Source organism: Selaginella moellendorffii, unplaced genomic scaffold (genome assembly GCF_000143415.4).
Source record: "Selaginella moellendorffii unplaced genomic scaffold, v1.0 SELMOscaffold_0, whole genome shotgun sequence".
Classification (NCBI taxonomy): Eukaryota; Viridiplantae; Streptophyta; class Lycopodiopsida; order Selaginellales; family Selaginellaceae; genus Selaginella; species Selaginella moellendorffii.
The window spans coordinates 751,402-775,402 of NW_003314261.1; the positions used below are offsets into that span (position 1 = coordinate 751,402).

Sequence of the window (24,001 nt, forward strand, 5' to 3'; positions counted from 1 at the left end):
GCTTTCTGTTGATCTCTACATGTGATCCTCGCGAGCTTACTTCCCGGATTGATGCCCGCGCACGACAGGACGACAATGGATCTCGACATCTGCGGGAAACTCTTCCAGGAGGTCCAGACCCGTGACGTAGCGTCGTGGATTGCTGCATACACCGCGAATGGGCATCACTACGAGTTCCTGAAGCTCTCCAGCGGCAAAACCAGGAAGATCTTAACCTGTGAGACGCGAATCTGGCCGTGACACCGACCTCGCTACGGTTTCCCCGAGCTCTGAAGCTGCTCAAACGGAGTTACCTGGGAGGAGCGCTCGCTTTATCTACGCGGACTTGAACTTCTGCAGTGGGAAACGCCATCTGCACGCAACGAGGCTCCGTTTTCCTGTCCGCGAAACTCTACACCGAGGACGAGTTAAGTGCTCGAGTACGTCAAGGCCCTGGACGGAACACCTTCGAGAAAAGCACCATCAGCCTTGATCGGAGCATTCTACAAGGTGGCCTCGCTGAGCGTCCTGAGTCGAGGATCACCATTTGCGACTACGCCAAGAACTGGAGCACTCGCTTGATCTCGGCTCGGATGCGGACTGGAGTTGCCTGCTCATCGACATCCGCAGCTTGGAAGATGCTCGTAAGTGTTTCGAGAGGAGCTCTGGACAAACGGCAGAAGGATGCTTCCACATGAGGATGGCGCTGGAAGGCGGTGCTAAGCGTCCTGGAAGTGAACAGAAGAGAGCTCCTCCACGGGAGAGGCTGGCAAACGGACGTCTTGGTCGGGACCGTGGCGCTCAACGTTCAGGCTGGTCTCTGATTTATTTAGCAAGGTGTATAGTTCCGCACGCTAATGTTAAATGAAAATGGTAAGAAATCTTAATCTACAAAGTAATAGCAAAGTTACCAAATCAGTGCTTGAGAGTAGTAATCCTGATTGATTAGATTGTTACGTCTCATGTTCAAGAGTCTTTCTCCAAGACATACTTTCGTTATACAAGGAATGGCATCCTTTACAAACAGTGTAAAAAACAAACATTAAAAATAAAATGCAAACCTGTCATCCAGGTGTACGATGTTAGAGGAGCCCATCTTAAAAGGAAATATATGAAACGACTTTCGATGTACAGTGAATTGAACCACAAAATCCGTGTAGATTTGATTGGGGGGCGCTGAAAAGAACGAGTAATCGAGATTCAAGCAGGACTCACCATTGTGAGATAGTTCTCGGAAAAAGAGCTTCACGTTCGTAAAAATTGACGTGAGCATCAGTGATATCCAGGCTGAAGACATACCAGAATACCATGGATCTCTGAAATATCCACCTGAAAGTTTAAAAGGATGCCGTGGGATGAGCTGGGCAGACACGTAAGCAAACGTGGCTGCCGCCGTGGCTTTATTATGTTATTTATGGAGGCCCTGCGAGTTAGGGCTTGCGATGGAGAGCATTAGCGAGGCTCTGAAAATGGCAGCTCGTGAGGCAAAGAAGAAGCGACATAGCCGATGCGAGGAGCAGGCCCGGGCTGCCGAAGAAGCCCTAGAAAACAGCCTTTGCCGGACGAGGAAAGAATAGGCGCCCAACCCCGAGCCCCATGTATCAAAAAAATCCCCGCAAGAACTCCTTCCCAGGTATGACAAGTCTGTTGAGGAGCGATGATCCAATAAAACTAGTGAACCTTTGTAAGACACGGGTAGTTTCCAATGCGATCGCGTCGTGAAGTGGGGATCTTACTTCCATTTCTAGCAGAATCTCGATCAAGCCTGCGATCGGATGATCTCCTCCTCCAAGCAGCGAGCAGCAATCAGCGATTCCAGCGCTTTCGCGTCGATTCTCTGGAGCTGCGGCAATCTCGAGCAGGGGAAGAGTATCCAGGCATGGATGATCGACAATGGAGGGATGGACAGGGGGACCTTCTTCGGCAATCTCTTGGTCCAGATGTTTGGGAGCTGTGGCAGCATTGAGAATGCACAGGCAGCGTTCCATCGAATCCACGGCCGGAACTTCTTCTCGTGGAAGATCTTGCTTGCGGCGTATGCCCAGAACGGGGAAATGACCCTCGCGAGCTCGCTGCTTGGATTGATGCCCGCCCACGACACCGTCGCGTGGACAACCATGATCACTGGCTATGGAAAGAGCGGCAATCTCCACATTTGCGAGAAACTCTTCCAGGAGATCCAGACCCGGGAGGACTGTGGAGTGGCGTCTTGGAACGCGATGATCGCGGCATACACCGCGAATGGGCATCACAGCGAGAGGGCTCGGACGGGAAAGCTCATGCTCTTGGATGGAATCCGCCCAAACAAATCCACTCTCATGAATCTCCTGGAGCTCTCCAACACCAGGAAGCTTTGCCAGTGTTTGATCGAAGAGACCGAGCTCCAGTGTGATCCCACTGTGGGAGCTTCGCTGTTGAGAGCTCACGGGCGATCTGGAAAGCTTGCGGAGGCGAGAGCCATCTTTGAGAGGATCCGGGGTGACAAGACTCTCATCGCTGGAAACACCATGCTCTGGGCTTACGCGCGAAACAGCTGCTTGGTGGAAGCTCGCGAGTTCTTCGAGGGGATGGCTCGACGGGACGTTGTCTCGTGGACGACGCTCTTCTCGGGATGGATCCAGCAGCAGCATACTGGCGATGGCGATCTTCGCGATCTTCATCGGGCCAAGAGCGTCTTCGATCGAATGCCCCAGTGGAACACTGTCTCCTGGAACTCAATGCTGGCGGGGCTCGGATCCAGCGGAGAAGTCGAGGCTGCGGAGGAGATGTTTGAGCTGCGAGCCGGAGGAGAGCTCCGAGACGTCGTGACTTGGAACTCGATGATCACGTCCTACGCTCGCCATGGGAGCTTCTCTCGAGCGCTGAGCCTGCTCAAGCGGATGGACTTGGAAGGGGAGCCTCCAAACCGAGTTACGTGGATCACCATCCTCGACTGCTGCGATGATCTCCAACATGGAAGGCTGCTTCACGACGAACTGGAGCGCTCGCCTGATCTCAGCTCGGACGCGGACTTGAGTTGCCTGCTCATCGACATGTACGGGAAATGCCACAGCCTGGAAGACGCTTGCAAGTCCTTCGAGAAGAGCTCCACCACCACCAGTGTAAGGTCATGGACTGCATTAGTCGGAGCGTTTGTTGCAAACGGCTCAAACCGGAGAGCGATTGAGAGCTTCCACAGAATGGTGCTGGAGGGCGTCCATTTTGACAAGGTGGCCGTGCTGAGCGTGCTGGAAGCCTGCTCTGGAGCCGGAAACTTGGACAGAGGACAGCTCCTCCATCGCTATGCGGTCGAGAGAGGCTGGCAAACGGACGTCTTGGTCGGGACCGCGGCGCTCAACATGTACGTCAAGTGTGGGAGATTCGAGCAGTCGAAGCTCGTCTTCGATGCCTTGCCGGAGAAGAGCCTCGTGTCGTGGACGTCGATGGTGTCCAGCTATGCCGGGAGCGGACGCTTTGCCGAGGCGCTGAGAGCTTTCAAGCTCATGGACTTGGCCGGCCTGGGAATGGACGGTGTCGCTCTGGCTTGCATCTTCGACGTCTGCGCGGCCTTCACAGCTCTCTCGGACGGCAGCGCTGTCTACTCGAGCGTCGAGGCGAGCGGCGAGAAGCTCGATGTCACTGCTGGAGCAGCCGCCATCAACATGTATGGAAAATGCGGAGATGTGTCGAGCGCGGCGGAGATCTTCTCGCAGTACCGGGCCTGGGAGTGGAGTTTGGTGCTCTGCACGACAATGGTGGCCGCCTTTGCTCGAAACGGACATGGCCGACGAGCTCACGAGCTTTTTGAGTTGATTGAGCTTCAAGGACTAGAACTGGACGTTGTCAGCTTCACCACCATTCTTGCTGCGTGTAGCGCTGCCGGGCTGCTCCACGACGGTCACGGGTACTTTGTTTCCATGAGAGGGGACTATGCTCTCGCTGCCACCATGGATCACTACGTTTGCGTGATCGATCTGCTGGCAAGATCTGGGCGAGTTGACGAGGGCCTAGCTTTGCTGACAACCATGCCTTTTGAGCCTGATGGAGTCTCGTGGGTGACTGTGTTGAGCAGCTGCAAAACTCATGGCGATTTTGATGTGGCTGCCACCCTTGCTGCTCGAGTGCCTGCCTCGGAAGCCGATCATCCAGGAGCGCTCGTTACATTCTTTAATCTCATTGCAGATTCATCACCATTGCTCGGTTAGAAAACGATACCAAACAGATTTTTTACCTCAACAGTTCCAACAAATGTTGGAACGAGGTTCAAGTCGAGTTGCTATTGTGACCAATCTGTCGCCGACGGATTTCCATTTCAGATGAGTGCTGAGTCCATGTCCGACAGTGGAGCTGGATTGGAATCATAGAAGGCCCAGAGTGAAATCACTACAGAAAAGAAACAGAGTGTGAAACACACCTAGCAAGTCGTCGTCCTGGTCCTGGAAACCCGATAGCTCAAGAAACAGTGGTGGAGAGGACCGTGTTGCCTGAGCCCGATTGACGCTTTCCTTTTGTACAGTCAAAGGCGTGAAATAGTGCTCTGAGGTCGTGTTACTGGTGCTGGTGTTCTCAGTCGCGGCCTCAACAGGCTTTGAGAGTGCGGCATCGTGAACTGCTTGCCGCAATTCTTTGAAATCATCTGGAATATAAAAGCCGGCGTAGTCGATATATAAGACGTTACTGAACATCTTAGAATACCTTCGTAGTCCTTGTGGTCAGAGAAAGCCAGTGAAGACGGGCGGAGGTCCAAATCATCGTCGTCACCACCTTTGTGCAAAAGAGAAAACGGCGAAGACAGTGTTGGCAGCTGAGGAAGCTTTAGTGTCGGGCTTGGAGGTGCCAGTTCTAGGGGTCCAGGAGTGCCTCTATCATCAGCAACACAGTCCGAAGTCACGTCCTGCAAAAGCTAGTCAGGACATGGGCTCAAACAAGGTGGTCACGTACTTGAGAGGAAAGTGCAGAGTCAGAATACACGCTATACCCAGCGAAAACAGCTTGAGAGGCAGAAGAAACCGCAGGGTGATTGACATGTTGACGGAGTTTGTTAATGTTTGCTTCCATTCCTGGAATGGCTTCCTTTAGCTGCGCAATGAGCACCTGAAGAACAAGTCCTTTTTAACAAACAAAGAAACCCAGCAAAAAGAATTAATACCTGCATATTTGAGAGGTGTTGTTTTTGCTCCGCTAACGTTGCCCGTAATGCTTGTGTGTGTCCCTCACAAGCATCCACCGCATTTATAAGATTAGGACCAGTGCCTTGATTTTGTCGTGACTGTACGACAATCCCAGTCATGTAAGCAAGTTAGACAAAGCTAAAGTTTTTACCAGCTTTTGAGCTTGTTTGTGTATGCGTTGCAAAGCATGGGTCCACCGTCTAATAACTTCAGCAACATCAAGCGGGCTCGACCCTTTAACTGCCCTGTCTGTTCTGGCTTCGTCGCCATGAGCTGAAGTTTCCTGCTTTTCTAGTTGCTGATTGCAGCCATCGTCATTGGAGTTCAATGAACTTGGTATGACATTCATCCCTCTGTCGATGGCCACACGCAAAGCCGATCCATCTATACGATACCTATAAGCGCAGCGTCAAACAAAATCCAGGAACCAAAAGATTAAACACCTGTGGTCACGATGAGCAATCAAGTCTTCTATAGGGCCGCTTGCTAGTTTGTCGTGCCTCTCTATAATCAACAGAAAATCAGACAAGAATAAGAGAATACAGAAATTCAAGAAATGCAAACTGACCGGTATGTTTTAGAAGAGACTCCCAAAGCGTTGTAGCCCGAGACGCTGACGTTACTTTCTGATTTGCAAATGCTCTAGAACTTTGTAGCTCCTGCATTTTCTCCAGCTCTTGATGTAAATAAGCCTAATCGACAGCAAGACGAGTTCAAAGTAGGGAGAAAGAAGAAGTTAGATACCTCTTCAGCACACAAAGCCCGGTATTCAGCCGTCATGTCATGAGCAAGACTGGACCACAATGCCTGTTTATGCACGGCCGCAGACGCACCTTGCAGGAAACGCCTACGCTCTAGAGCAATACGTGCCTGCCAAAACACGCAAGTTCCAACAATCAATCAATCAACCAAATCTACCAATCAACACTCCACCTTTGTCACGGCAAGGAGAGCTGATGCATGTGAATTTTGCGTGATGACTTCCGTGAGCGACGCTGGCAAGGGGTTCTCGGCAACATCCGCTGGGAAGTTCCGTCGATGAACTTCTCGCAGAGCGTGGGCCGAGAGCTGCCATAATAGCTCCACAAATCTAGAGAAGGAAAAACGAAAAAAATTCAATCATAGGAACCACGGAGGCAAAACAAGACCCACCTCTGACCACAGCATGTAGCTAGCGAGGAAACCCGAGAGCTACTCCGAGGTAAAGCCCCTTGAGCCTCTAGCTCGTTGATAAGACCCTGGACAATCTGCAAAGAAAGGAATTTTCCATCCCTTGAGAACTCTAAAACGAGCCAGAAGCACAGCGAAAGAATGCGTATTACTGTACTTTCCGGAAGTCGCGAGACTGTGCCGCGTCGAAAATCGGCCAGACACCGGCAAAATCCTGCGAGATCGAGCGTGAGCGCCTCAAATCAACCTACATTCTCGCCTTCTTCCTCACCTTGGCGGCCAGCGACGGCCCCCGAAGCGCCGAGAGGAGAAAATGTAGCAGCGCCTCGCCGACACGCGGATTGGAGTGCCGGAAGAGGCCAGCTCGCGATCCAGCGCCTTGCCCTAGAATGCTGGCATCCAGGCCCAGGAGCAAGCAGTTGCCGTAGAGCGCCGCTTCCATCTCCGTCTCCTTGTCGCGGATCACATCCTTGGTAGCCTCCATCTTGGAGAGAAGGCTGCCATTCTCCATAGCCTAAACTCTCCGCTCAAAACAAAGAAGCTCCACTCAAACAAACTAAGACCACCTTCTAAGGTAGCTACTGTGAAGCCGGCGTGTCCCTAGCAAAGACCCAGTGCAAAGCCAACGAGTCCCTGGCCATTAAAAAATGGGAATGTTTCCACTCCAAGGGTTTGGATTTTTAGGGTTCCAAAGGGAGAAAAGAAAAGAAAGAGAGAAGAAATGGTGTGGCACGATTCTGATTCAGATTCAGATTCCAGCTGCCGCGATCATCACACCACTGCTGCCGATCGAGCGCGGAAGGTAGTGAATCGATTCATTGTTGTCGCGGCGCCGTGATTTTCTTCTTCTTTGTCTGGAATTTTTGCCAGGATTACTACAAGATCTTGGGAGTGGACTGCGACGCTTCCACTGACTCGATTCGAATCAGCTACTTGCGGCTCGCTTTGGTAGATTTTCCAAGCACAGATTTTTCCCCAACTTGATTTTTTCGTACTTTTTTTTTGTGTGGCAGAAATGGCATCCAGACAAGCACCAAGGACAGGATTCCGCGGCGACACTCAAGTTCCAGGAGATCAACGAAGCGTACACCGGTTAGATTTCGTTCCTCCTTTCTAGTTCTTACTCAAATCATGCGAAGAACTCCAGCAGAGTTCGTATCATACGAAGAACTTTAGCGAAGTTGTAGCTAGAAGTAGATGATTTTCAAGCTACTCACGAGGGTTATGATGCTAGTGATCGCGTGCAGTGTTGAGTGACCCGGCCAAGAGACGAGACTATGATATGAGAGCCGATTTCAACGTCCAGGAGTACAGCATCATAGTAAGAGTCACTCACATTTTCTCCTTGTTCTTCGTAGAGGGTCACTAAATCTTTCCATGGTTTTCGCTACAGGAGTATCTAAATCGATTCAAAGGCTTGATTCTTACGTGCAATGGTCTTGGAATTGGCGACCTCTCCGAGTGGTGATTACTCTCTTTTTTTCTGGTTCTTTTCATTTCTAGATTAATTTACAAGGTAGCTATGTTCTTCCGGGGGCGTGATCTTGCATTTTCATCTTGGTTGTCTCGGGATTTTTTGCAGGATGGAGCAATTGCTGCGACTCGGCTATGAGGAAGTTGTGAATATGTACAATCAATGAAAAGGAAATAAGTTTTAAGGGCTCTTAAAGGAAATATTTAACCGTCCCGTTATCTTAAACCTAGAAATTCGATCTCCATTCTTATGTTCTTCCAAGATGGGTATGTTCTTCTCTCGATTCTTTACTTCCTTGTTCGGCGATAGGGAAGCTCGGATCCTCGTCTTGGGCCTGGACAACGCCGGCAAGACCACGATTCTCTGTATCCTTTGATCGATCCGTCAGATCTAGCGCTTCTAGGTTGAAATTCCGCGGCGATCTCCGCCCGGGGGTCCTTAACTCGACATTTCAGATCGATTGCAAGCTGGGGAAGTGGTGGAGACTGTGCCGAGTGAGTGAGATTTGCATTTTAGGTCTTGGATCTAGCTCACAAGTTCTCTCTTCCCGTCTCTTCCAGCGATAGGATTCAATGTAGAAACCGTACAGTACAACAACATCAAATTTCAAGTATGGGACTTGGGTACGTGCCTTTCAATTGTTCTTTGCTCTTTCCAGAATCATTGAAACTTCTCTCGACTTCTCTCGATCATAGGTGGCCAGACGAGTATCCGGTGAGTGATCGCGGTCATTTTTTCTTTTGTTTCAAACACTTTGGTTTGCTGACACTCATCATTCAGACCTTACTGGAGATGCTACTTTCCAAACACACAGGCTGTGATTTACGTTGTTGATTCGACTGACACGGAAAGAATGGCAACTGCAAAGGACGAACTCCACGCTATCCTAGAGGTTCTTTTGTGGTTTTTCTCTCGCTAACACTCGTGCTAAACTTTAGGAAGAGGAGCTCAAGGACACAGTTGTCTTGATCTACGCCAACAAACAGGTCTGTTTTGATTTTGTGTCCGCGAGGGAACTAAATTCTGGCTTCTCAACAGGATCTCCCGGAAGCGCTCGAGAGTGCAGCAGTCTCGGAGTCTCTCAACCTTCACAAGATCAAGAACAGAGAATGGGCCATTTTCAAAACTTCGGCAGTCAAAGGCGAGGGATTGTTCGAGGGCCTCAACTGGTAACACTGCTACAGACTCGTGCCTGATTTGATGGTTGCTTCTATCTCGCAGGTTGAGCGACACATTAAAATCCAAGGGAAGATAGCTCGACTTGATCGGAAGAGAGAAACCGAAATTTGTAGAAGCACGCAGTTGGATAAGGTATCACTTTTTTCCCTGCAAAGCTTGTTAACAGTTTTATAGGAAAACGAAGAGAAAGTACTTTTCTGGGGATATCTTTTGTATCCAATGGCCTGGATTTCAGATTCCACGACACTTGTCACCGTGAAACCGGACCAGATGGCAACTACTTGTCATGCAAATCGCCACGAAGCTCCGTTCGTGAAATTGGACAAAGGATATATAGTCGTGAACCAGGGAAGCGTGACACCATTTCTTGGAAGAGAGTTACATCACATCGACGAGAAAGAAGACGAACAGCATGAGGGGTATCGCGCTCTCAGGCATATACAGGCGCTCGAGCAGCAAACTCGGATCGCCTGGAGCAGCATTCTCGACGATTGCAGCTCGGCAGCAACAGCAGCAGCAGCAAGTGAACTACGGTGCTGACCCGAAGCCGCAGCCGAACCCGGCAGCCAAGCCGCTCGATATCGATGCGCAGCGCCGGGATCAGCAGCAGCAGCAGCAGCCGCAAGTTGATGGTCAGGCTAAAACCATCGGTGATGTGAGTTATCTCTTCTCAGTTTTTCTCTCTTTTGTTTCTTCTTTGCTTTTGCTCGTTGCGTGATTCCATGATTTCTGATTCCATGGTGTTTGATTCCAATGCCAGGCTCTCGAGGAGGCTGCTGCTAAATCCGGTGACAAGCCACTGGAGCTCAAGGACACGCGAGTGATTCAAAGCGCCGAGGCGCGGGCCACTGGCGCGGCGGCTGGTGTTCTGGGTGGGCCTGCACAGTACGCGACGCGTCTCTATGAGAATGCTGAGAATGCTACACTGGGGGAAGCACTCCAGGTGCCAGATTTTTAATTTTTTTTTTTCATTCCTTCATTTCTTCCACTCAGCCCAAGATTCTTCTTCCACCCAGCCCAAGATCTTTTTTCTTTCTTCCAGTGATCTTGCTCGCTAACTACATTGCTTTGGTTGATTTTATAGGACGTGAAAGCCCATCTCCCGGCTGACAAGGTTGCGACTCCTCGCGATGCGACTCGGATCGAGCAGGCCGAGCAGAGGAACGATCCAATGGGTCGCGTGGATCCGGCTGGAGTGGCAGCGGCAGTGAAAGAGGCGGCGGATTATAACGTCGAGAAAGGATTCGTGGCGCCGGGGACGCCCGCTGGAGCGGGAAGGGTTTAGCAAGGGTTTAAGCAAAAGGCTTTAAAGGGACTCGTTTAGGTCATTGTCATAAAATCCATTTTAGGGCACCTTTAGGATGTAAAAAGAAAACTTCGTGCAGCGCGCGCTCGTACGTCTCTGCGTGCTTCGTGTTGGTTGTGGTTTCGTTGTGGAACAACGTGTTCCACGCGGATCGAAAGGTCCGCGAGCGTATATATGTGCGTGGTTTGAGAGAAAGGGTAGTCTAGGGTTTTTATTTGGAGCGAGTGATCGGCAGAGAGTAGAAAGGCGCTGAGAGAGAGAGAGAGAGAGGAGAGGATATTTTCTTGCTCTGATTGATTTTCGGGCAAGGATCTTGCCCGGGCATTGGATCTCTCCAGCTTCCTCCGAAAATTGGTCCGGCAAAGGCAAAGCCGGGGCTTCTGTGCCTGAAGCCTCGGCATCCTGCGAAGACAGTTCTTCGCAGGATCCTGTATTTCCACTCGCACAAGCGCAAGCGATGCGGTCCCTAGCGATCCCGCCCATGACCATCGGTAGCGGCAGCAGCAGCGGCAGCGACGACGATGAGGACGTTCTCTTTCGCAACATTGGCCCGGCCAGGGTTCAAGAAGATCTCGCCAAGCAATGGAGCGCTGGCGATTCCATGGCGCTCTACCGGATCGGTGGCTGGGGATTCCCGTTCTACTCCATCAACGGCGACGGCAATCTCTGCGTCAACCCTAGCGGCAGCGGCAGCGGCGGTGCATCGATCGAGCTCAGGGCCGTGATTGATCGAGTTCTTGCCGCTTCCAGAGGTAATATTTCGCCTCCGCTCATCATCCGTTTCCCGGAGCTCCTCGGCGCCAGGCTCCGCGAGCTCCAGTCAGCATTCCAGGGCGCCATCCACGCGCTGGGCTACAACAATCGCTTCCAGGGGGTGTTCCCGGTGAAATGCAATCCCGACAAGCTGCTGGTGGAAGAGATCGTGGCGGCGGGCAAGCCATTCGCGTTTGGATTGGAGGCCGGCTCCAAGCCCGAGCTCCTGCTCACGATGAGCGCGATGTGCAAGGCACACCCGGACGCCTTCCTCATCTGCAATGGCTACAAGGACGCTGAGTACGTCCAGCTCGCGCTCCTGGCCCGGAGCCTTGGCATGGATTGCATCATCGTCCTGGAGCAGCTGGACGAGGTGGATCTCGTGATCGAGATGAGCCAGCGCCTGGGGATAGAGCCGGCCATTGGGGTCCGATCCAAGCTCCACACCAAGCACGGCGGCCACTGGGGTGAGACGTGCGGAGAGGGTGGCAAGTTCGGGCTCTCGGCTCCCGAGATCGTGGAGGTGGCGAGGAGGCTGCGGCGGCAGGGGATGCTGGATTGCCTGGAGCTCGTCCACTTTCACGTCGGCTCGCAGATCCCATGCCTGTCGGTGGTGAAGGACAGCGTGAGCGAGGCGGCGTTCCTCTACTGCGAGCTCGCGCTCATGGGCGCCGGGATGAGGATCCTCGACATTGGTGGCGGGCTCGGGATCGACTACGATGGCTCCGCCTCGGCCTCCTCGGACATGTCGGTCGGGTACACGGTTCCGGAGTACGCGAGCGCGGTGGTGGCGGCCATTGACGCGGCGTGCGCGATGAAGAAGGTCGATGCTCCGGTGGTTTGCTGCGAGAGTGGACGCGGCCTCGTCTCCCACCACTCGGTACTCGTCTTCGACGTCTACTCCGCCACCCGGGTGCCAAAGGCCAAGTCTTCCGAGCAGGAGGAGCTCCTGGGGATGGTCCAAGAGCTCGAGTTTTGCGAGTGGGGCGAGCTGGATCTCCCGCTGGGCCAGCTCTGCGAGATGGTCCGGGCCAAGAGCTATGGGGTCGCGGCCGAGTACGCCAGGAACGCCAAGAGCGAGGCGTCGAGGCTGTTCAAGTCGGGGCTGGTGAGCCTGGAGCTGCGAGCCGGGCTGGAGCGGCTCTACGAGCTGCTGGTGGCATCATCGATGAGGCAGGCCCCAGCGACGTACCACATGAATCTCTCGATGTTCAAGGCGATCCCGGACAACTGGGCCCTCGGCCAGCTCTTCCCGATCGTCCCGCTCCAGCGCCTCAACGAGGAGCCGACCGTGAGGGCGATCCTCTCGGACCTCACCTGCGACAGCGATGGAAGGATCACGTCCTTCGTGTGTGGCGGTGGTGGCGGCGGCGGGGACACCGAGCGGCCATCGCCAAGCTTGCCCGTCCACGAGCTCGAGGAAGACGACGGTGTACGGGCGGGCGGCCGTGCGCGGCCGTACTACCTGGGCCTCTTTCTGGGTGGGGCCTACCAGGAGGCGCTGAGCAGCATGCACAACCTGTTTGGTGTAATGCACGTGGTTCACGTGGCGAGCGATGGTGGCGGGGGGTTCAGTGTGACGCGGGAGATTCCTGGCCAGTCGATCGCGAGCGTGCTCCGTAGCGCGCAGCACGACCCAGGTGGCATGTTCGATTCCCTGCGCGCGCGGGTGATTGGGTCGCTGGCCGCGGGCCGATTCCATGGCGAGCGTGAGGCGCGGGTGGCGCTCCAAATCCTGGCCAAGACCTTCTCCAGCTACACCTATCTCCACACCATCGCGTCTACTACTACTACAACTACTTCTGATGTGGTGGAGTGAGTGACATCTACTTGCTCGGTCCCAGAGAATAAGCACCACAAATAACATTGTCAGACCATTTCAATTTTTGCATTCCATATACTGTTTTATGTAACAATCAGAATTTAATAAAGTTCTCACGGCTGTTGGGCTGCTGGTATGGAAGACAATCATGTTTGAATTGCAGCTGTAGCGTTATTACCCTCTAGACTGAGTATAACTTACCTTAGAAACAGACATAACGCCCCCGGGATTGTCTGCTTGCTGCTAAATCGCATGTATAAAACGTGCACTCGTACGTCTGAACGATATCCGGGTGTGATCCTGAGGTACATCTTCGAACATGCAAAGCGATTAAACAACTCTCCAGGAGACAGTTCCGGGTCAAGCAAAACGGTGTTGCTTCTCAGCAACCTTCTACTACTTCTCCTTCTTCGCTAGCTTACGTGAGAATACATGAAAATGAAATAACATTGTCGTCTTAGAATCAGTCGCGATCCTTTTCAAATTCTAAAAGACCACGAGAACTTTGGGAGTTTACTGACGGTGAAAATGTCCCGGAAGTCTCGGAGAGACCAAGCGCGGTGCTTCGCGTATCTTGTAAAGGCGCAACCCTGCAGATTGGTCAGGACACCGCTTTGTTTGACCCGGAACTCTCCTACTGGCAAGCTGCACAAGTCTGGTTAGAGTTGCGCTGGCCTGCTTCACCTTTCTAGAAGACGGGATGACACTTGTGAAGCCTGGTTTGTGCTCGAGAACCTGCAAATTGACATCAAATCCCTAGGGATATATAGGAAACTTTGCTTTTTTGCTAAACTCTGCATGTTTATTTTAAAACTATTTACTATAGATTATTTATTATATAATTTTTAAAACTAACCCGGAAATTTTATTAATTATGGTATATAAATGGCAATCAAAATATGCTGGCAAGCATGGCAAGAATTTGAATTATACTATAAGATCTATCAATTTAAAACACATGTGAGTTTATAACACATGTATGATCTTTTGGATGCAATTATTTTTTAAGACACATGTATACATGGCAACGTCTAGGTCAATGTCATGCATGCAAGATTTTAGTGCCAACTTATTTAGCATATCAGCAGGGTTTAGGCTTTGGGTTCTTTCAGTTCTTGTTAGAAAGTTCTACAACATATATAATGGCCACCTACATTATAAAGTCAATTGATCATTAGCCACCAATGCTTCTACATGTAATAAAATTGAACATATGTTAAAAGTTGCTTTTCTTGAACATTCTAGAGAATCTTTCCAATGGCAGATTTTGGGATGGGGTCCATGAACATGACAGAGTGGAATCTTTTATAGAACACAACCTGTTTCAAGAAAGAAGCTTTTAATGAGTTGACCCAGAAAAAAAATAGATTGGGATTTACAAATCATGTTTTGTAATGATTTTTTTAAAGTTGTCTTCTGAGATAAAATGAAAGAGCTTCTCTAGGAATGAAGAGGTTAAGGGCCTATGCCAGCTTGTTACCATCTATAATGGGGGAGTGGGGTGCAAGCCCATTCTGGCAGAACTATATAGGGTATGTCAGCCACATAGGTGTAGCAATGAAATTCTCACCAACAACTACTCTTGATCCAATAGTCAGCAACAATACAATCAACTTAACAGCTACATGTCTGCCAATGCAAGGTGGACAAAGGTGGTGGTGATATGGTGCAAACACATTACCAAATGCAACTTGGTGCAGTTGAATCTCTGCTCTATTTTATTTCTAAGTCTTCATTGTTATACTTCTTCATAGTAGGTTTTTTGTCACTTCCAACACAACTCACCCTCCTGCTAGACAACTTCATCATGGTGAGAAGATGCCTTATATTTAAGAATTCTACTTATGATTTTCATGGATATCTTTCACATGTAGAGAATTATAAAATGGTGTACATGTGAGCTATTTTGTCACCCTAGGAAAAATGCATCTACTTGTGCATTCTATAACCATAGAGCCCAAGAGAACTTAGATCATGAGTGCATGCTGAAAAAATAGAGGAAGTGTATGTTGAGTAGGAGCAGAAGGAGCAGGATCTTGATGTAGATGATGGGGTATTGGAAGAAGAGTAGGAATTAGAGCAACAAATTTTAGAGGTCAATCAGGAATTGGCAGGATTAAAGGTTAGATAGGAACTGGAGGGTGGTGTGTTTCCTAAGTAGAACCATGATATCAATATTCTTGATGATGAAGCTGTGATGGTCAACATTTGATAGACACTACAAGGTGACATCCTCAATTATGATTCTAAAAGGCAGAAGGGAAAATTTATATCATGGAAGAAATGATTGCTTAGTGGAGAGTATATTGTGGAGAAGCTATGAAGAAGTTTCATGAGCCAATGTTGATTAGACCAACTTCTCAAAAGAAGCTATGTAGTGGCTAGAGATTGCTAAGAAAGGAAATGTATGCATTTAAGTGCTCAAAAACTCCCACTGATTTGTTAAAGCTCAATCTTTTGCTAAGAGCTTTTGGTGTTGCATAGAAATAGGGGTGAGAATGAAAAGGCATCAACAAAATTTTGGCATGGAGAGAAGTTTCAAGTTTACAAGAACTTTTGAGATCTAGTAGCTTCTTTTTGTGAATTACAAGTCTTTCAAATAATCACTCTTTTTATTTGATTTCATTAACACTATTACCCGACTAAGCATCCAAAATTCCCCAACAAGCATCCCATTTCCACCCATGACTGAAAGCACATAAAGGAGGAATCCTACGCAAAAGGAGAGAGATGGTCATAATCAAGAGAGCACACTTAATGAGACAAGAATAAAGCAAAAAAAAAAAAACTTTCACTAAATTTTTAGTGATATCACATTGTGTGCATGGCAGTTTAAGGTATCATGCTCTATAATGCACATAAGCACATTTTTATTGCAATTATAGCAATCAAAACATATGTGCATAATAATTTTGTGTACAATTGAAAAAAATAAATTAATATCTGTACATAAAAATGCACTTATGTGCCAACTCATATTCCTTGCCATATACAAGTATTTGTTTTTTAATATTTTAAGTTTGCAAATTAAATCTTGGGAATCTTATAAAATAATCTGAATGACATGAATTAAATAGAAATAGATTGAACTGTTTAAAAAGTAAATCGGAAGCAAAATTATATGTGAACAAAAGGAGATCTTTCTTCTGGATTTGACAAGCCAAACTGAAAAAATCTCTCATGCCACCAAAGGGTGGTGGGTCAAAGCTGGTAGATTGTGCCACTGGATTGCTTGGGGCTACCATTTAGATGCTGAAGGCATCTCTCATTCCTTTCCAGAACAATCATGGGAGATATCTTGATAGGATTTAAGATCTGTGGTTGAGATGATCTAATAGGTTGATTGGAAAATGCTGCTTGAGGAGGCATGTAGTAATTTGACCACTAACCGTGAGATGATCAGCTTCTTGGAGAGAAGATTATAGATCTTATAAGCCTTGTGTTTAGCACTGTAGCCTAGGTGTTTGTGGTGGGCTCTGGGTTCCATGGAGATCACACATAGCACTACTAAGAAGAAAAGAGAGGGTTTCCTAGCCTAGTTCGAGATGTAAAAAAAAGTGAGCATTGAGGAGGCAATAGCAGTGACAATAGCAAATGGGTTGATCACCAGTTGGAGCTATGAGTGGCTGTGGTGGGCAATAATAAGTATGAGCCCATTACTCCCTGTTCTCTGCTGTTGGACATGATTTTGCAAGTGGGCAAGCGTCTGACCAACATTGACAAGAGAGGCCCTGCTGAGCATACCCTAGAAGGAGTCCAAAGGATCAAAAAGTGCATGGAGGAGGATCTCAACAAGTGGCAAGAGTGACACCAGTGCCTAGAGTAGCAGCAAGGCAACATGACAAGCTCTATTCTTGGCTCATGTTCACTAATTCCCCTCCATTACTCTATGTTATTCTCTATTAAGCTATGTCACTAGGGTTCTTGGGTTTTTGGGAGGAAATCTTGGTGCCGGTGTTTGCCATATGTCTGAGCAGTGTGACCAAGTTGTAGCTAGCTTGGATGCAATAAAAGGAGATAGAAAGCTAATCATTGCATTGGAAATTCAATATATTCCAGGCATGGTTGCAGAAGTGCTTGGTGATCTTCTGTTGTTGCCATGCATGCATCTAAGCAGTAACTAGCTTGAATGCAATAGAATGCTTCTAGATTAATTGTCTCATCTTGAAAATCTCAATGCAGAGATCTAAATATTCCAAATCAATCTCATGTCCATAATTACTATTGGTACGTCAAACATGCCAAGGATTATAGTATTGTGGAATAGAAGTCATCACCGGATGTTTATGTTAATTCTTGGTTGTAATTATGGGAAAGTTGTTAGTCTCATAATCTTTGTGAGGATAAGGTAAAAATTAATTTTTTTGTGATAAAGCTTACTAGTGCTTCTGGGCAAGCATTCAAACTATGATAATGAAGTAGAAATTCAATTGCTCACTCTAGGGATTAATCACTCATGCTTCCATGTACACAAGAGATGTTCAAGCATGCTTGTCCAAGAGCTATATAGGTAATGCATTGGATAGCCTCATTCTACCACAATCTCTTGCCTTTTCAAGTTCTAATTCCAATCACTATATCTTGGAAATAGCCTTATAAGGCATTTAGTTTGTATGCATATACAGAGACCAAAAGTTGAGCATTCAACTCTAGATTGATGCCACATTAGAAGACATAGCTAAAGCTATTATGTTGCTTATAGGTGCCAAGAAAAATTTGATTGTTATAGCCATGAATAAGCTTTTACACTTGCCAAAGGATGGGGATGTTCTTGCTAATAAGCTTCTTTGTGAAAGTGTAAACATTTGTTGTGACAGATAACCTTGTTGGGTAGTGTTTAGTTTTTCTTAGACCAAATATAGAGGACTACAATGTCTCACGTCTGGAAACTCCCTCTATGTACCTTGCTCTAAATATCCTAAGAATGACTTATATTAAAGTTGTGCTTTTTTTCTCATAGAGTAATTTGTATATATATTCTGGTTGCCCTATGGCTTTAGATGCCATGATTCTAGGAACAGAATAACAACACAATCTAATCCTTTAAAAATTTAGGGCTTTGAGCTATTGAATGAAGGGATGGATTGAACTCCCAAGCATATAGCCAAGGAGCAAAGGAATAACTCTCAAATGTATAGCCAAGGAGAAAAATAATAAAAGTATAAAATAATATTGGAACAATCCTAGAACTTTCAACTTTCCAACACCAAGTCTAACATGGAAGACAAAGTTAAATAAAGTTTAGCACTATTTTAGTATATTGATAACATGACGATATGGAGTTTGGGCTTAATCCCAAGCTAGTTACAAAACAAGGATATAAATGTTTAGTAAGGAATTAAACAATATCTTAGATTGGTCAATCATGTACAACCTACCCACTATCCCTACTATACATTTGGAACACCCCAAGTAATTAGCACAACTAAGTAGTAAGCTTGGATGTGATAGAATGTGATAAAAAGTTAATTGTTATATTAGAAATTTAAAATATTCCATACACAGTTGTAGTAGATCTTCCACTATCATTGTGCATGCATCAACTAGCTTGAATGTGATAGAATTCTTGTAGATTGATAGACTCATCTTGTAAATTTCCATGCAAAGATTGAAATACTCTAGACGTGATCATGACAATGCTCTTTAATTAACACTCAAGCTACAATAATTCAATCGCTCACCTTAGGGATCAATTGCTTGCACTTCCAAGTACACCAGAGATGTCTAAGTGCACTTGTATAAGAGCTACAAAGGTAATGCATTGGACAACGTCATTCTACCTCAATCTCTTGCTTTTTTAGTGTAAGTTATAAATTTTTCCTTTCCAATTTGCCAACTTACCTCATAAATCTAACTAATACTGCCTTAGCCTTAGTTAAGTTCCCTTGCTAAGGTTCCTGCCTATTGTACCAACTCCTACTTAGTCCTATTTGGTTTCAGCTACTCAACTATACAAATAACGAAGCATTAACTATCCATCCACAGATTCCTAAATCTTTCCCAATCCCCCTCCCTGAGTTAAATTGGACTTAAGGTTCGACTACACTCCTTACAAACACAACCAGATAAGCGCACTAAGCCACTAGGTTCTTAACATCCCTTGGTACAATAAGACTTGATCATGGGACTCTTTAAATCCCAAGCTTTGGGTGCAACACTTACTTTGGGACACCGGGGGGAAACACCGTGGCTTAACAGTTTGATATGGGTACACCTACTCCCCTACTTCCATCCCAAAGGGAAGGCCCAACCCCTAAGAAGGGTGAGGACCAATGAGCCACAAAGTACTCAAGTGGGGCACCACTCTATATGAGTTGGGAGCACTGTAATCGATTTTCCTTCCGAGAGTGGGAGTTGCTCTTGAGCACTTCCCCCTCCGACACCACCCAAGTCTATGCTCATTCCCACCCAAGGCCCCTCAGCCTCAATCTCAACCTCGAGTTTGGAAGCACTACTGGAAAGTTCCTTCAAGGTTAATTCTTAGACTTCACTATCCCTACTATACTTTTGGAATCCCTAGTAACCCCCCCCCCTCTCAACATCCAAGTCCCAACTCTAGTCATTATATCCTAATAATGGCCTACAAGGTATCCAGCTTGTATTCAACTCTAGATTGATGCCACATTGGAAGACCTGGCTAAAGTTGTCATGTTGCTTATAGAAACCAAGAAGAGTTTGATCGTTATGGCCATGAATAAATTTTTGCACCTACCAAAGGATAGGGATGTTCTTGATGGTAAGCTTTTCCATTTCTATATGAAAGTGTAAATATTGGTTATGACAATCAATCTTGTTAGGTAGAGTTTAGTTTTTCTTGGACTAAATATGGGGGACTACAAGCCCCCATATTTGGAAACTCCCTCTGTGTACCACACCCTAAACATACTGGTAATTATTTACTTTGAAGTTGCTTTTATTTGTTCTTAAAGAGTAGTTGACAAGTATCCTTTGATTGCCCCTCGGCTTTAGATGCCATGATGTTAGGAATAGAGATGATGACATAACTTGATTTTCTAAAGTTTTAGGGCCTTGAGCCACTGAATGAATGGAAGGATTGAACTCCCAAACATATAGCCAAGGAGAAAACAACAAAAGTATGAAATACTTCTTAAGCATACAACCAAAGGGGCACAAAGCAACATTAGAACAATCCTAACGTTTTCACTATCCCAATGCTAAGACTAATATGCAAACTAAATAGAGCCTAATGTCATTTTAATATATTAGTGGCTTAATACAAGGATAAAGGTACTCCACCAGCTAGTATAATATAAAACTTGCATTTAGACTTAAGCAGAATATAAAACAAGGATAAACATGTATAATGGGAACTAAATAATGTCTTAGAGTGATTAGCCATACTTATCTTACTATAGTGCATATGATCATGAAATGAGATTTGAATATATTGTCATTGTGAATCTTTGGAACATTAAAAGATACATTGGGATAAAATAACCACTAAAGGCTCTTTTATCAAACAATTACTCATTTTCTAGTTGGTTTAAGAGGAAAGATATAAGATGTGTTACACCTAACTATCTCTTCTATACATTTGGAACCTTTGTTTTGCATAACCAAGTGAATGTGATAGAATGTGATAAAAAGCTACTATTTCAAGTGGTAACTAATTTAAATGCGATAAAATGCTTGTAGATTGATTGCTTCATCTTGCAAATTTTGAGGCTGGCCGGGGTTTTCAACGTGAGAGATCACATCCCGGGGAAACTCCGGTCAATGGAGCTTTAGAAGCAAGCTCAAGGGATTGGAGTTTAAAAATCTCTCTGGCAGCTCTCTAGGAGCTAATTACAGTTTTCCAGGATTTCTTCTTCTATCGAGAAACTAGTCATCCCATCATTATGGTTCGTTTTTTTTTTCCTTTTCTTTTCTTTTCTTTTAAATGGTGATGAGAAAGAAACAGCAGTGACTGTGATCACTGCTTCTCTTTGTGTCTTGCCGTACAATGGTTTTTCCAACGTCCGATGTTGTAGAATTCCCCCTTTGGTTGACAAGATCTCTATTTGATCTTCGATCACTGAAACTTAAAATCCCAGAAGAAAGAGAGACAGTAGAGCAAATTCTATATCAAAGTGATGAAACCGAGTTCCATCTCGGGCAATAATATGCCAGTTTATCATCTTGGACGCCATGCTCGGACTGTCATACTGTTGGAAAACTCAAGTTTTTGATGATCCTCAGTGTTGATACTCGCGGGCTTATGAACAAATTCCAGTTTACAACTCCAGGGTGAGGAACAAGCTCTTGGAGTCCACACTTCGGATACATGGTGATGGAGCGTCTTCCTCACACTTATGTTTCCAAAGTGTTGTTTGCTCTCAAGTATGTGACTTGTGGATGTGCTTGCCGTTATCGCAAAGGATCCGGACTGAGCAAGCTCCAAGGATTGCTACGTACGTGAAAGCATCCGGCTCCAGCCCCTGTGATCGCATCTTCCAGTGTGTCTCGCATTGCTGCCATGGACCGAAAGGCCCTGGCAGCATGCAAGCTCTTGGACAAAGAAGGGGTGAAAAGCCGGGGAGCTTGGATTTCAGAAGGACGTGGTGGTGGCCACGTCTTTGATCCATCTCTTCACGAAGTGCGGGTGCCTAGAGGAGATGCTGGAAAGTGTGTAAGTGTCGATGGAGATCTCTTCTCTTACCATCTCCTTGTAAATCTCCGGTGCCTCCTTGGTACATAGCATTCTGGACGTAGCACTCGACGAGGTTGCTCCGTTGTCGTCCTGTCGTGCACGGGCATCAATCGGGGAAGTAAGCTCGCGAGGATCACATGTAGAGATCAACAGAAAGCCTGAACAATCCTCACAAATAGTTTGTTCAAGTTTAAACTCTCATCTGGAGAATTATAAATTGGTTAATGGGTGAGCTGACATTGGGCCACAAGCTTGTCTGGTGAACTTCCTTGTCAGCAAATATAGTGTGATGCTATAACGAACAATGATTTTCAATTATGACCAATATCCTGGTGAAGACTTCCCTAAACAAGAATCCTCAAATTGGATTGACAATGTGTTTGCTTCTATTTTTTCATCTAGCTGCTGGTGAAAGTCTTGACGCACCAGAGCATATGGCTTGAGTCCCAGACCTTGATCGTTCGTGAGCAAGAACGAACTCCGGGCACCTCATTCTTGCGAAGATCCTATGAATCATTCCCAAAGAAAACTTGTGTCCACCAATTTGTCCGGGAGAGACTTGGCAGAGATCCTAGAGGAACACAAGGAAGAGTTGTTGATCTGGTGCTTAGTGTCGCAATTTAGAGACTTGGGTCTTCCAAAGTTGTCTTGATGCCACGACAGGTGGTCTCGCGGCTAAAATAAAAAAGTAAAAAGCACTCCATCATTTCTTTTGTTTCTCTCAAGGAGGAAGAACTTCTTCTCGACGGTTCGCTCGCTAGAGATTGAATCCTATTGGATACTACCCATCTTCTTACGAAATTCCACTATTTTATTTAGAGACAGGGATCAACGCTCCTTGACACAGAGACGTCTGTCCGGCTTGTCATACCTGGGAAGGAGTTCTTGCGGAGCTTTTTTTGATACCTCGGTCTCCGGGTTGGGCGCCTCCCATCCTTTCTTCTTGTCGGCCGATTCTTTCCTTGGCCGGGCAGCCTTGGCCTCCTCGTAGCTCTTCAGTGCCTCACGAGTTCGCTCCTCTGCTAATTTGAGCACCTCCCTAAGTCTTGGGCTCATCCACTCCATCGCAAACCCTAACTCGCACAGCTTTGGTGAATAAAATAAAGCTACCCTTTGTGGTTGGACTAAAATCGTACACGAAATCAGCTTATATTTTATGTGGGATCATCTTTCTTTCAAAGAAACTACAACAGTGAAAGCATTGACAGACAAACCAGGTTTTATCCATATTCATCTTCCCCAGATCACCATCCAGCTTCCAGTCGCCGAGCTTGGCACCAGGGCAAATTCTCCTGCCATGGCCAAAGGCATCGATGTCTGGCATGAAACACTGCGGGCGAAACTCTAGAGGGTCTTTCCAAAACCTCTCGTCCATGGTGATCTAGTAGGTGTTGATGTAGATTGTGGTATCGTCTGGGAGGGCGCGGACCATACTTTGAGCTCACGAGTTGAAGAGTTGAGCTCACAAGTTGAGCTCAATTTTCAATTATAATTTAGTACAAACATTATAAATTTTAAAATTTTAAGGTTATGGCGAACCTAATAATTTAATAACTCTCTATATATTATATAGATAAAAATGTTCTAAAGAACACTTTTTGTTCTAATAATTTAAATATTTACTACATGCAATGATAGGGACATTTGTTAGAACATAAAATAAAATGTTTGCAAAAAGAGTATTCTTGTCACTTCGTTAAATTTGTACTCTATCTAGTAAATGTTAGGTTTGTCAGAATTAAAAAATTATTAAATTTGAAATAAGATTCTATGTGAAGCCATATAACCGTTTGAAAGGAAAAAAAATAACCGTTGATGTAAGCTTATTGGATATAAAAGAAAGACTTGGTTCTTTGTAGAATACATTCTTGAGGGGTTTGTCGTAGCATATTGTCTAGAATTTATAGATCTTCATTCACACTCTCATTCGAAAAAGGGAAATACACCCACAAATGTCTATAGGTTCTAGTGTTGGTAATTTTAACTATCACAATCTTTCTTCTCAGGGCTCAAGGGCTAGGAGATGCAATAACTATCCCATTGCACAGCATAACCAAATCACACAAGAGAATGAAAGAGAGGATAGTAAGGATAGTGATCATGAGTTGGAGATAAATGTAATGACAGAGGGTGCAACAAATTGGGTGAAAAAGAATGCCCTCTTACTTGTTTTAGAAAAGTGCAATTCTGCCATTTTCAAGAAGTGCCCCATATGTTTTCTAGCGTTTGGTGGAAACAATAGCAATGATCAGTATGATGGTATATATGCTCTTGCGACACACTGCAACATCACGCACCCAAAAACTACCATGAAATCTTTTTTGAGATGGTAAGGATAGAAATGGAGACACACGAGTACTATGGGCAGTATTGCGAGAAGAACACTCGGAAGCATATAAAATGAAAAGTGAAATGAAAAAGCACATTTGTATTAATTATATAAAGTATAATAAGTTTTATTGATAGAGAATAAACATCGATAGTGTTGGAGAAATCTAATTAGCTCCAAAAGTTTTCT

General features: G+C 46.3%; 5 protein-coding genes across 7 annotated transcripts; 4 read left to right on the forward strand and 1 right to left on the reverse strand.

The window, feature by feature from the left end:
* Positions 1–1,754: 1,754 nt before the first annotated feature.
* On the forward strand, positions 1,755–4,163 carry LOC112346629 (pentatricopeptide repeat-containing protein At4g02750-like). Its single transcript, XM_024676046.1, has one exon. It carries the CDS (start codon positions 1,755–1,757, stop codon positions 4,161–4,163), a length of 2,409 nt encoding a protein of 802 aa, XP_024531814.1.
* LOC9633286 (AUGMIN subunit 6) lies at positions 4,122–6,881 on the reverse strand. The gene is made up of 13 exons (XM_024670005.1): positions 6,571–6,881; positions 6,457–6,513; positions 6,282–6,376; positions 6,063–6,219; positions 5,874–5,999; positions 5,698–5,821; positions 5,573–5,633; positions 5,281–5,524; positions 5,108–5,227; positions 4,900–5,052; positions 4,654–4,852; positions 4,373–4,594; positions 4,122–4,305 (listed from the first exon to the last, which is right to left on the reverse strand). The coding sequence occupies exons 1-13, from the start codon at positions 6,808–6,810 to the stop codon at positions 4,271–4,273; spliced, it is 1,833 nt and encodes a 610-aa protein (XP_024525773.1). The 5' UTR covers positions 6,811–6,881; the 3' UTR covers positions 4,122–4,270.
* A 102-nt stretch (positions 6,882–6,983) lies between these two features.
* On the forward strand, positions 6,984–7,975 carry LOC9656494 (chaperone protein DnaJ). 2 transcript variants are annotated; one of them, XM_002960059.2, is made up of 6 exons: positions 6,984–7,101; positions 7,170–7,247; positions 7,313–7,391; positions 7,547–7,620; positions 7,693–7,763; positions 7,882–7,975. In XM_002960059.2, exons 1-6 carry the CDS (start codon positions 7,021–7,023, stop codon positions 7,937–7,939), a joined length of 441 nt encoding a protein of 146 aa, XP_002960105.1. In that variant the 5' UTR covers positions 6,984–7,020; the 3' UTR covers positions 7,940–7,975. The 2 variants fall into 2 exon arrangements, with proteins under 2 accessions (XP_002960105.1, XP_024525887.1); XM_024670119.1 differs by having other exon boundaries at positions 7,693–7,815; positions 7,882–7,962.
* Positions 7,976–8,006: 31 nt separating this feature from the next.
* Positions 8,007–10,349, forward strand: LOC9633287 (ADP-ribosylation factor 1). 2 transcript variants are annotated; one of them, XM_002960060.2, is made up of 8 exons: positions 8,007–8,138; positions 8,229–8,267; positions 8,334–8,396; positions 8,469–8,487; positions 8,554–8,665; positions 8,712–8,759; positions 8,812–8,942; positions 8,995–9,158. In XM_002960060.2, the coding sequence occupies exons 1-8, from the start codon at positions 8,036–8,038 to the stop codon at positions 9,026–9,028; spliced, it is 549 nt and encodes a 182-aa protein (XP_002960106.1). In that variant the 5' UTR covers positions 8,007–8,035; the 3' UTR covers positions 9,029–9,158. The 2 variants fall into 2 exon arrangements, with proteins under 2 accessions (XP_002960106.1, XP_024525871.1); XM_024670103.1 differs by lacking the exons at positions 8,007–8,138; positions 8,229–8,267; positions 8,334–8,396; positions 8,469–8,487; positions 8,554–8,665 and adding exons at positions 9,713–9,895; positions 10,037–10,349 and having other exon boundaries at positions 8,717–8,759; positions 8,995–9,607.
* A 74-nt stretch (positions 10,350–10,423) lies between these two features.
* LOC9656495 (arginine decarboxylase) lies at positions 10,424–12,979 on the forward strand. The gene has a single exon (XM_002960061.2). It carries the CDS (start codon positions 10,716–10,718, stop codon positions 12,828–12,830), a length of 2,115 nt encoding a protein of 704 aa, XP_002960107.2. The 5' UTR covers positions 10,424–10,715; the 3' UTR covers positions 12,831–12,979.
* The last annotated feature ends 11,022 nt before the right edge of the window (positions 12,980–24,001 follow it).